The 12,469-nt window shown below is 38.8% G+C and overlaps 1 protein-coding gene across 2 annotated transcripts; it reads right to left on the bottom strand.

Moving 5' to 3' along the window:
- Positions 1-7,434: 7,434 nt before the first annotated feature.
- On the bottom strand, positions 7,435-10,766 carry SAYSD1 (SAYSVFN motif domain containing 1). Of its 2 annotated transcripts, none has more exons than XM_070949847.1 (2): positions 10,541-10,766; positions 7,435-7,969 (listed from the first exon to the last, which is right to left on the bottom strand). In XM_070949847.1, exons 1-2 carry the CDS (start codon positions 10,670-10,672, stop codon positions 7,634-7,636), a joined length of 468 nt encoding a protein of 155 aa, XP_070805948.1. In that variant the 5' UTR covers positions 10,673-10,766; the 3' UTR covers positions 7,435-7,633. The 2 variants fall into 2 exon arrangements, 1 of the variants encoding a protein (XP_070805948.1); XR_011600760.1 differs by having other exon boundaries at positions 7,881-7,969; positions 10,537-10,625.
- Positions 10,767-12,469: the final 1,703 nt, after the last annotated feature.

The raw sequence follows: 12,469 nt of genomic DNA, 5'->3' as shown, positions 1-12,469 counted from the left end.
ACTGTGGGGTGAAAGACTTGACTCAGTCTTATAAGTCACTATGTTTGTAGAGAAGGGTTACAATGTCACAATGCTTCTAAAGTCAGCCACAAGCTGTGATATGTAATATAGTCTGGGTTTACCACCAAGATAAACTGGTCATATTACATAGAACATTCATCCTATTTCTAAACAAGTAATTTGTCTTGTGACAGTCCTAGATATCTACCAAAATAAGTTTTATGATTAGCTGAAGTTAATTATTATAAAGCAGTTCTCCTCTATGCATTCATTAGTAATCTGCTTAAATATTGCCTTCTCATAAGTAAAATTGTGTTGTTAGTGAACTCAGTTATTTGTTTCCTCCTGTGACTAAAGTCTGTTAAATTGCTATGGGATTTAATGGCTAAAATTGGACTGCAAGGCAAACAAACTGGTCAGTCCTAGAGGAGATCAACCCTGACTGCTTTTTAGAAGGCCAGATTCTGAAGATGAAACTCAAATACTTTGGCCACCTAATGAGGAGGAAGGACTCTGCTGAATGAGGAGACTTAAGACTGGTCATCATAAAGCTACCACAGCATCACCATGTTCAAGTGATCACCATTTGCGACCATTGCTGACTTCTGAAAAGCAAAATCAGTGGGGAACCAGCAAGAGGTTGCAAATGATGATCACATGACAAGTGCACCTAATAATTGTATGGGATTGATTTAATGACAGCAACTGGAACTGCCACAATCGCCATAAGTCAGTATGGTCACATGACATTATGCTTTACTACTGTGTCACTTAGTGATGGAATTGCTGGTCCAAATTACTGTCATTAAGTAAGAACTACCTGTATGTGCAATTCACAACGCTATGCAATTTATGAAACTCCCATTAATCCATTGTTTTGGAGCATCAAGATAGTTATGTGTCTCAAAGATTTGACTTCTCCTGATCTTCTAAGCATATACCAGAGTTGCCCATGAAGCAAAGTGCCCCTCCAAATATTTTCTTCAATCTGAAGAAATGATCATAGATCAATGAAAAAACATGCATTGAATTGGTGACTAGCAAGTTCTGAATGAAAATGAAACATGATAGAGATTCCAATGGAAAATTGTTTATTCACTCATCTGTTTTTCTCACCATTTCAGTTAAGATCTGATCACCATTTGCAAACCCCAAATTGGGCTCTCCCAATAGATAATGCAAACCGTGTTGGCCTAGGTTAATGTAAGAGGGCTCAAGGAAAACCTGATGGAAACCTATCAGCATCAAAGCAGATTCCAAAGGAAGCCTTGTCTAGGAATTCTGTATCTGCCTAACCATATACACCTAACCTGGAGAGACCTTTTCCAAGTAATTTACATTTAGAAGGAAAAATGCTTTTAAAAATGTGTAGCTCTTCTATATGGCTCAAGCATTTTCTTCTCTTGGTGTTCTGTTTTTCATTTGTTGAAGATAATTATGTGCTATTAAAACTTGTTTGTTTGTAACCTTCAGTTGTGTAAAATGGTGCATCATAGGGCAACCATTATTGAACCAAGGTACCTCAAATGGGTAAATTTACAGAATGCAGGGGCTCATTACTCCTGTGGGGATGAAATTCAGGTACGTTGTGACCATTTCAGCTGTACTGCATTGCTGCTGCTTCAGTACTGCCACAATCAGCCAGGGTCACATGATCCTCATTTCCAATGCTCCCTGGCGGCTTCCAACAAGTCAATGGAGAAGCCAGCAGGGAAATTTGCATGTTGCTCAGATCTTACCTATCCACGCAATCTCCCCAGCTCCTTTGTGCTCATGCAGTGCCAACACTTGTGTATCCCAAGTGTCCTCCCCAACCCACGACACCTCTTATGCTCTCTTCCTGACCCATGCCACATTCATATACCCCTGCACATATTCCCAACCCACGCTGCAATTCTGTGCATCCTCCACAGCACCTCTTGTGCATCCTTCCTAATCCTTCTGCACCCATGCGCCCTGACTTACACTGCACCTCCTCATTCCCTTCCCCACTCAGCAGCATTCACTTACCTGCCTGCTGGTCCTGGATTTGCAACTTCCTGCTGGATTCCTCACTGAATTTCTCCCTGCAAGCTTCCCAGAAGCAAAATAAATAGGGAAGCCACAGGAATGTTAAGAAGGAAGGAAGGTTTTCTGACACTTCCTGCCAGTATCCCAGAAACTCAATGGGGAAGCCAACAAGAAGTTGGAAGTCATTCCACTTCTTTTTTGCCTGCTAGTATTATTCTGTTTCTCTGTTTCAGTAAGGAAATATCTTTGAAATGATGACCAAAAGTGATCCACAGGCTGCCTAGTACTCTCTAAATGTGGCTAGTAACTCTTCCACGAACTTAATTTAGCTGGGGGGGGGAGGGAGGGGGTGGCAAGATTTTCTTTTATTTCCCCTTTGAAGCTGTAGAAATATTGAGAAGTAAGATATATGTTTGCGATTGCAAGCAATCTATTTAAAATATTCCTCACCAGATTAGCGTAGATGGGTATAAGAAAGGGAATATATGCATCAATCTGCATCCGAAATGTCTTTGCTTCAGAATATGTACTGTATTGTATGAGTGCTTGTTTATATGCATTGAACAGCTAAAGGCACCAGCAACCTGTTTACTCACTGTGACTCTATTTCAAGGTATATGGATAGTAAAGTTGCATTTGATAGTTATACATACAAATACTTCAGCTTCTGAGGTATGGAACTAAGTACTTGCTTGTACTGTAAATGGACCTAAAGATATATTCAGGATTAATAAAAATGAGTGAATGCCTTGTTTTTGTTATTACTGCTCTGACTCATGTTTAGAAAGTGTTCAATATTGCATGTACTTTAAAATTTAAAAAAATACTTATAAAATATTCTGAAAAATTAGTCCCATTCACACGTGTTCTGTCTGTCTCTTTTCCTTGGGATGGAGATTTCAAACTGTCCATATAACTGTTTTCAGCTAAGCAGTATAAAAATCATTTTTTAAAAAAACGGTAAAGAAATAATGTGTAAAACATCAAGCGTTGAATCCAGCTACTGAGTTAAATAAATGGTTTGAATAAATGTCCAAAAATTTAGGATAGTTTTATGCTATGAGGTTGGCAGGATTAACCTTACATGTTATAGTAAAATGTCAGAAGTCAGGTAATCAGCAATACTATTAGGCTTCTTGACATACCCTATTTACCTTACTTTTTTACCCATTAGAAGTTAGTATCCATTTCTCATAAATGCTGCTAAAGACAGCTCCCTGTGCTTTTCATGCTGGCCCACCTCTGTAAAATTAAATATAATTTTAGTCTTCTTATTAGCTGACACCTTACTTTGTTATTGCTTTGTTATTAACAAATATAATTCCTCTTCTGTACTTTCAAAAGAAACACATATAATCCAGTGTAAATACTGAAGCATTAGTAATTCAACAAGAAAATTAAACAATATTTAGGGATGTTAGTTTAATGATTGGTTATGCAATTTAGATTATTGTTAAAAATCAATAGAAATACCTTGTGTTCTGCTCTGGGAAGTCGGGGAGGGGGAGGGGGGTTGGGGGGGTTGTGGGGAAAATATGTTTGTTTTTAAAACTTTTTCAATAAAAAAAAAAAAAAAGAAAATTAAACAATATTTTAAACCTGCAATTTTAATGCCAGATTATAATTTTGGCCACTGAATATTAAAAGTGGATCATCCATATTTACCTCTGAATTTGGATAATTGTTTCATAGGATTACATTTAAATTTGACTTAATCAGGTCTCAAATCTAATGATTTAAATTACTGCAGCAACTCGTATTCAATATTTAATTCTCTGGCTTTCCATAAGCAACTCCTGATATACAGATATTTTTTTTTTGGTTTACAAACATATAGACCACTGCTACACATCTCATTTGCTGCATCAAATGTACCATAATTTCTTCTGAAGATACTATTGCCTATTTGTAGGCTACTTAAGCTTTTAACATTAATATGGTGACATTGTCAATTATACCAATGAAAAGCACCATATCTGCTCTTTTACAAGATTTTTTTTCTGTTTTTTTTATTGCTGTAATTTAAATAACAAGTAAATTATGTCAGAATATTTTGAGGGGTTTGTTAAAAATAGGATATTTAACTCAAAAAGTTCAAATCCGAGAATATTAATGAATTCTAAATCAAACCTGTAAATCCACCCAAAATATAACCTAAGGGTTGTATTATGTCATGCAAACCTTTCCATAGATAATAGCTCTGATTATTCTTCCTCTTAACATTGGATTTATATTTAAAAAGGAGCTTAACAAGCAGAAATAAAATGGAGTTTTTCTAAAGGGCTATTGTTCGTCAAAAGAAAGCTGCTATTTTGGACTGATTTTGTTGATGAACTAAATGTTCTCATCAGAACAGAAAAAAGCAAGTACTGTGCTATCAAATTTAATATACTTGTAAGTGGAAAGTTGCCATGGAAACTCAATACAGTCATAATGGACTTCAGAAAATGATTAATTTCTAGATCCGATTGACTAATTTGCATTAGGAAATCATATTTATGCTACCAAGAGTTTTTGAAGAATTCAAATAAGAAATATGCTCTAATGAGGATGAAAGAATGGCTTCTGTATCAGATTGGAAAGGGAATCAATGTAAAATCATTTGTTAAAGCAATCAAGCACTGAGTAAACTGAGGCAAAATAGATTTTCACTTATCAAGCAAATAGAAGGATAGAAAGTGCAGCTACCGTAATTACTAAGTTCTGTCAAAGTTTTAACCAACAGATATTATTCTGCTTATAAGAAAAAATAGAGAAATTATATAAATGCAATAAAAGTATACAAGAAATGGTCAAGGAGCTAGGAAAAAACAATTTGGGTCTGCAGTGCAATTCATAGAACTGCAAATGGAAGAGAGATTGGGAAACGAAATACTTCACACACTACACAATCAAATAATAGAATTTATGACACAAGAAGTGATGAGTGAATGAGTAAACTGAGGTGACTGAACAAATTCGGAACAAATAGTGAAATGGCTACACTGCCACTTCCTGTAGTATTTGATTTGATTGGACTGGACGACTGTCACCCTGCCATTCTGCCCCAGTGAATACTGAAGGTAACCAATAAAATTGAAAACAGAAAACATAAAAATGTAAAAGTATAAATTAACACAGAGTACTAAATGGGCAATTAAAAGCCTGGCAAAGTACCGTATTTTTCGGAGTATAAGACGCACCTACCTTTTTTGGTGAGGAAAAGAAGAAAAAGAAATCTCCCTCTGCCTCTGAGCAATTTTGCCTCGGTGCAGCAAACAGCCTGCTTTACTTTCATTTTCGTTTTCAGCATAGCTTGATTAGCACAAGGAAAAAAAATCTGCTCCAGCAATTTACCTCTTTGCAGCAAGCAGCAGAGTCCTGTGTAAAGCAGCTGAGAGCAAATCAGCTGAGAGTCGGAAAGCCGATCCAATCAACTTGTGCTAATTAGGCTGTGCTGAAGCTGAAAGGAGCTGTTTTTTCTTGCTGTTTGCTTGCAAGGAGGTAACTGCTATGAGACATAGGCCAAAGGGTGGGGGCCAGTGGGTGGGCGGGGCTACATTCAATGTATAAGACACACCTAAATTTTCACCCTTTTTTGGGGAGGGGGAAAGGTGTGTCTTATACTCCGAAAAATACAATATATGTTTGTGTTTGATCCCTATTCTCAGCTGTTTAGACAATATGTACACTATAAGTCTATACAGACTGTCCAAAAAATGTGAGAAAAGGAGACGAACACAACCTCAAACACTGCATATTCTTGGGGTGGGGTGGGGGAGTTTAGGATGTTATTGGTCAATCTTAACACTTGTTACTAGTAAGCAACTAATAACCAGTGCAGATTTTTTTTTTTTAGTATTGCCACTGTATGATCCTGTACCTCACAGCAGATAGCAGCTTGAAGGCCCCTGATTTTGAACTGAACAGCAAGGTTGCTTATCTGTTTCTCAAGATTTATATTTACAAGTCTACAAAGAAAACTGGTGTTGCATTTTATTACTAAGTATTTATCTAAATTAAGAGTGGTTATAGTAGTTAATAAGGGCCCGAGATTAAAAAACTGGACACCATGACTTCCTATCCTGCCTTAGGTTAAAAAAAAAACAACAGTTGGGTGACTTGGCCCACTCACTTTCTATCAACCTCGAAAGGAGGAAATGGCAAACCACTTCTGAAATCTTGCCAAGAAAACTGCATGGCCTTATCCATATAGTTACCAGGAATCATGACAGATTCAAAGGCACAAACAAATCCAAATTCTAGGTAGTTCTTGACAATGGTAATTGGGACCGGAAATTATATCACTAAGCAATGCAATCATAAAGAGCATCCACATTGCTTAGCAACGGCAATCCCTACAGTCCAGGTTGCTGCCATTAACTGAACCCATGGTCCTCATGTGAGGCAATTTCCTGCCAGCTTCTCACAATCAGTGGGGAAGCCAGCAAGAACATGTAAGTCCCAGGCCAGCAAGCAGGTAAGTGTCTGCTGCTAGGTAGTGAAGGGAACGAGGAGGTGAGTAGAGAAGCCAGCAGGGAAGTTTGCAAAATGACAACACAAATTCCCAGAGCACTGAGCAACCAGCTGTGTCCAATCACAATCACATGATTGTGAGGTTGCTGGGATGGATAGAACTTTGAGGACCAGTGATTCATTCAGCACGGTCATAACTTTGATCACTGAACAAATAGTCATAGGTACAGGACTATCTGTAAACTGATCCACATTCATTTGATATATTTAAGGCACAGACTGCTTATGTGTGAAAAGGATGCTTATACCACTTACGAAAAGAATGCCTTTAGAATTGGGAATCTCAATAACCTTAGAGAAAAAAGTTTGGTCATGTATAGCTACTGATTAGAATAACATTAAATGTCAGAACTACACACTTGGTTTTGGTTAAACTTGCTGAATTTCAAAAATAATCTAGGCTGAATGAAAATTATACACGATATGCAAAGGTCTATATCCTATCAACGAGACAAGTACAAATGAAGAATTTCTATATTGGGCTGCTACCCTATTGCAGAAAAACTCCATTGTTGTCAAATATAGGCAACATTCAGATTAAATCAGAAACCAGTTTCCTTTGCAAAGATCAATATGTAAAATATTCTTGTTACTTCTTACTTATTTCAAAAGATACTATAATTAGATGGCAAAACACTAATATAAATGTGAAGTAAACCCTCTGAAATCATGGGGTTCATAATTTGTGAACTAGTCTGGATTAAACCCTCTTCTTCAAAGTCAAGGAAAGTGTGTTGAATACTCTTAAACTGCTTCGTGAGAAAATGGAGCAGGCAACGTTTTTGCAATTTTGGGGTTCTCCAATACACTAACAGCTATAGGTATCCCATTATTTCCAAGCCTGCTTCTCATTAGAAACATTCAAACAACTATTTGGATAAGTTTTTCTTCATTTTATTTGTCTATCAGGTGTTCAAAAAGCTTAACAATGGATGTCTGACAAAGTTTACATAGCCATCCTTTCTCTTAACACTAGAAACAGAATTCACATCTTCAGTGTTTTTTAAAAATAAAAAAATGTTGCAGAATATCACAAGAAATTGAACAAACAAATTATTCTCTGTAATTCATGAGCAGGTTAAGCATACAATAATGAATTTTAGTCTATTTATCTCTCAATTAAAGGCCGATACTGTAATTCCCTCTCAAACTGTTCTGCTGTGAGAGTTCCTTGGATAGCTTCACAGCCAGGATTAAATACAGAATATGCACTTTTTTCTCCAGGCTGCCTTTCCCTAGGACCACGAGTTCCTACATAGATCCAATAAAACATAGACAGAACAAAATATGGCAAACCAAACTCCAGTTCCACAAACAGTCCAAGTAGGATCAACCAGAGAAGAAACTTGAGAAAGAGTTCATTCTTTAGTACATAATGGATCCACCGTGGCAGAGGAGATGTAATGATTTGGGCCTCATGGTTTTCTGATCTTTGACCGGATTCCTGGGAAATAAAATAAAAATAACTGGATTATACATTTGAATTGTCATGACCTTGCTAAAATGCATAATAAAAACATACCTACAACTTTCTCAATTTTTGCCCTTGTTTTTAATCCTTTCATTCTTCCTTCAAATAATTATTTTCCAATAGTTTAATTCGGTTTCTATACAATCAAGACATTTCAATGTATTGTTTTTCTACTGGTCACTCAATTTTATATTCTAAAGTTGTTTTTCAAGATATTCCAAGATGCAAGTCTTCCATATGCCATCATCAGCTACCAGATGGACAAGCTACCGACTTCTACTGCCCATCAAGCCATTCAGATCTTTACACAACAATTTTCTCCAAGAATTCTCACAAGTCCTGGCACTGGAAAAGTACTAGCAAAATTTTGTTCCATTGCTAGCTGCTCCCACACAACAAGTGTTGTTTGGCTGGCTACCGTCATTCATGTTTGATAGGTATATTCTGTGCTGTTAGGTCTTTGCAATGAATTCTGTAAAGGGATGGCTTGGATTTTTCTTCTCTTGAAAAAATAATAATAAGCTCTAACTGGGTTTTGGTGCTCTCATAGCATAGTTGTGTGGGTGGATTTTAATTCTACCCTATGCAAAACTGGCTCCACTTTTAACCCCAGGAGTTAGTTGGCTGGGCCAACTGACCCCTTTTTGGTGTTCCCATGATACACTGATCACTCCACTGACGCAATTTTAACATGTTGGAGGAGCAAGGTCAGTGCATGGAATTAAACAAAAGAAGGCCCTCCTTCCAATATTTATTTATTCCATTTAAGTGAGTGCATGCTGCTGGAAAATAGTCACGTTCGTTTTTCTGGAATAGCACTTATTAAAAAAATCCTGAGAACTTTTTAAAATTGCACGGTGGCCATAGTGTTAAACTGAATTATTACTTTCCCCTACAACGCTGAGATTAAAACTTCTTTCTCTTCCATGGCAGAATAAATATTAAATTCAGTCTCGTGTTACAGGAAGTACTGGAGCGAAGCTAGATTACGAAGAAAAGTTATCTTAATTAGTAACATTTCATTAGAAGTAAATATATAGTACTACCATTAATTAGTAACATTCATTATAAGGAAATATATTGTATTACCATTATATTATAATGAAAACAATAAGGCTTAGATCTGATTCTTATGTGCCTGTTCAATAATCATGGATTATTTAAGTGGCTATGAGCTCTTTTGTCAGACAAGTGTTAATCAAGTACAAGGCTAAATTTATATCCCTAACTATTCAACATCCTTTCAGCCACCAATATTTAGTAGTAAACTATCAGTGCCTATAAGCCTTTCACAACTTTTGATTTAAAATTTTACTAACTTGCTTTCCAATAAGTTATCACCTGCTGACTTGACAGCATGGTGTGTGATACCATTTTGGACACACGTCACAATTTTTTGTATAATACAGTGGCTTGTTTTGGACTCTAATATCTATCTATTAAAAGACTAAAATGCTACATAAAATTAGACCATTTAAGATGTCTGGGCAAAAGGCAAAAGGCCTCATAGTAGGCATTAGATCAGTTTCCCTTAAAAATCATGGAAGAACTATAGCCTGCAGCTGATAAGAACTACCAGTATTCAGTGCCAGAAATCCCAAGGAACTACAGTATGCAATCTAGATGTTCCCAAAAGTATACATGGTCTCAATGCCTCTCTCTTTCTTACCATAATGATATACATTTAATAACTAATATAATGAATGAAATATAGCTGTACCAAAAAGAGTCACACCTGGCCATGCTGCTTGGCCACAGGCAAATTATTAGCAATCAAGCCTATCCGCCCTCATAGAGACAGTGTAGATGTAGTCCCAACAAAAATACAAAGGGGAAGAAGAGCATCAAACTCTTCCTTTATCTCTGGATGAAATGCAGAATTAGCAAAAACCCCTTTTGCAAGAAAAACAAGTACATATGCATATGCTGAAGAATTAAGAATTGCAAGTTTTCATGACCTCTCATGTTGCAATTTCCAACTACAGCCTTTGCAGGGACAATAATCAATTATTATTATTATTTTTACTGGCATTGGAGAAATCCACAGAGCAAGACAATTTCAAAGGTGGCAGTATCTGGCTGATCTCTACTGATGCTGAAAAAATAAGGTTAGACCTGGTTAGTTCTGGAGAGACCACCATGAAATCAAAGACTGGGGCACTGGAAAAAAGGGGCCAGCAAAAAATGTCTACCTGTCCATTATGAACTACCTGTACATACAGGCACCAGGTACGGAGACTTTTAAGGCAGATCTAAGGTATTGGGGGGGGGGGGCGGTTAGATAAGTCAGGATACTGTATTATTATTGGATTCCCTCCAGGAACAAGGTTCTAGCCTAGCGTTAAAAGTTTTCTTATACGCAACATCGCCCCCTTCAGGGAGGCAAAAAAGATGCAATCGTAGGACTAGCTCTGACGGGATGTGGCACGGAAGCAGCTGCCAAATGCGCCTGGCTCCGTTGTCCATGTCTGCGGGACTGGGGGGGAAAAACCAGCAAAGGGCAACTTGGCAACCACCGTTGTCGGGGCGTAGAAACGCACCGACCTCCGTCGGAGCCTGGGCTGAGGCCCTGTCCCCGGTCTCGGTGGCGGCAGGGTTTCCCGAAGCGGGCACAACGCGAGTCGGGGAGCTAGAAGCGCGGCGATTCGCCCGGAACTCGGCCAGCTTCTGCTCCATCCCGCCGAGGCAAGGAGAACAATTGCCGCTGGCTAAAAGTCGGCAGCGCCCGGTCGGCTTTCGCCGTGGTTCACCGGCGGAAGAGGCGGGCAGAGCCAGGTGGGATGGCCGGCTTGGAGAGGACCGCCCCTGGGCGGCTCAGCGACTCAGCGGAGGGGAGAAAGGGGGACGGGCCGTCCGCCAGCTGCCTGGTTTTTGGCGAGCTGGACGCGGTTGTCCCTCCCGAGAGCGAAAGGCGGAACGCTTGGAGGAGGCGCTGCGTTGCGCTTGGAGGAGCAGCTGGTTGCGCCGCTTGAACAGCAACTTGGCAATCTTGCGCCCGATCCCAGAGGGATCCCAAGGGAGTAAACTGCTGCTGGCCTTGTCCCCGGGGGGCGCAAGGACGGCCAGCTTCTCTTCTTTAAGGTTACCCTAGTTCAGTTATCAAAAAAGAGGGGCGGTCTGCAGAGGTCCTTTTCTTTTCCTTCCTCCAACTCTCTTGCAAATAATAGTAACAGCAAAACAAAGCTTTAGGGCAGTGGTTCTCAACCTGTGGGTCGGGACCCCTTTGGGGGTCAAATGACCCTTTCACAGGGGTCGCCTAAGACCATCGGAAAACACATATTTTCAATGGTTTTAGGAATAATTTTATGGTTGGGGGTTACCACAACAGGAGGAACTGTATTAAAGGGTCGCGGCAATAGGAAGGTTGAGAACCACTGCTTTAGGGGATATTAGCTTCGAAGGAGCTCCTGTGTAGTAAATGTCAGTGTTGCACAAAAGTTTTGTGCCTATTATAGAGTGAGTTAGAGATCCAGGGTAGTGGGGTAGTGGTTAAGGCATCTGACTAGACCTGAGTTCTAGTCTACCTTAGCCACAAAACTAGCTGGGTGGGCCAGTCACTTTCTCTCAGGCTTGGGAAGGAAGCAGTGACAAATCACTTTAGAAAAAACCTTGCCCAAAAAAACAACAACCCTGCAGGGACTTTTCCAGGCAATCACCAGGAATCAACCCTCACTTGAAGGCACACAAAAAATAAAATAAAGGATGGATTATTGGAATGCAACGTTTTTCCATATTTTAATGTCTTTGGTCTGTATTTAACAGTCCATATAGATCTAGAACAGATGTCTTCAAACTTGGCAACTGGAGAATTCTGGGAGTTGAAGTCCACAAGTCTTAAAGCTGCCAAGTTTGGGGACCCCTGATCTAGAGGCTTATCATTGTCATCCTCAGGCCCTGTGCAGAGCACATTGGACAGCAAGTGTTTTCCAGTGGTTCTGATCATTTGTGGCATCTTTGGCATTGTCCCAAGGGACATTAACAATCTTAAGATCTTAAGTGTTTGGCACCAAGTTTTCTAAGGGCGGCCACCTTTCCCCTTTCCTTCAGGAAAGAGATTTCTAGGAGGCTAGACTATTTACCCAATTGATAATGAAGTAGTATTTCATGCTACGTTCTTAGTCTCTGCCTTGGAAGATACATTGGTTATTCTTATGTATTTATGTTTTCTTTTCTTTGTAACATTAAAATAATTGGACAGAAGCTTAATTGAATTAATTGGAAAGTACATGAATATGCTTCAGATGTGCAAAATAGGTAGACATTCAAGAGAGACAGAAGATTTTGAGATAAGTAAAAGTATACAATTCTGCATCTACTGGGGCTATGTGTAAAAAACTACCATATAGCTTGGGATTGACAAAATGCAACCATATTCACATGGATCATGGGAAGGTAACATAAAGTAGGCTAGGATAGTTAACAGGAACAAAAGGCCAATGTTAGCATGAACTAAACTAAACTCAAATATAAAAT

Source organism: Pituophis catenifer, unplaced genomic scaffold, assembly GCF_029215685.1.
Source record: "Pituophis catenifer annectens isolate HBS135680 unplaced genomic scaffold, rPitCat1.0.hap2 SCAF_1, whole genome shotgun sequence".
Lineage (NCBI taxonomy): Eukaryota > Metazoa > Chordata > Lepidosauria > Squamata > Colubridae > Pituophis > Pituophis catenifer.
Note: the sequence above shows the minus strand (reverse complement) of the source record. Positions and strands in the feature narration are given on the sequence as shown.

Excerpts from the sequence above, each read along its gene's own strand:
- SAYSD1 (XM_070949847.1), bottom strand. The coding sequence starts at position 10,672 with ATGGAGCAGAAGCTGGCCGAGTTCCGGGCGAATCGCCGCGCTTCTAGC. Across the intron at positions 7,970-10,540 it reads CAGCCCAGGCTCCGACGGAG|GAATCCGGTCAAAGATCAGA; the intron begins GTCGGTGCGTTT and ends TTTATTTCCCAG.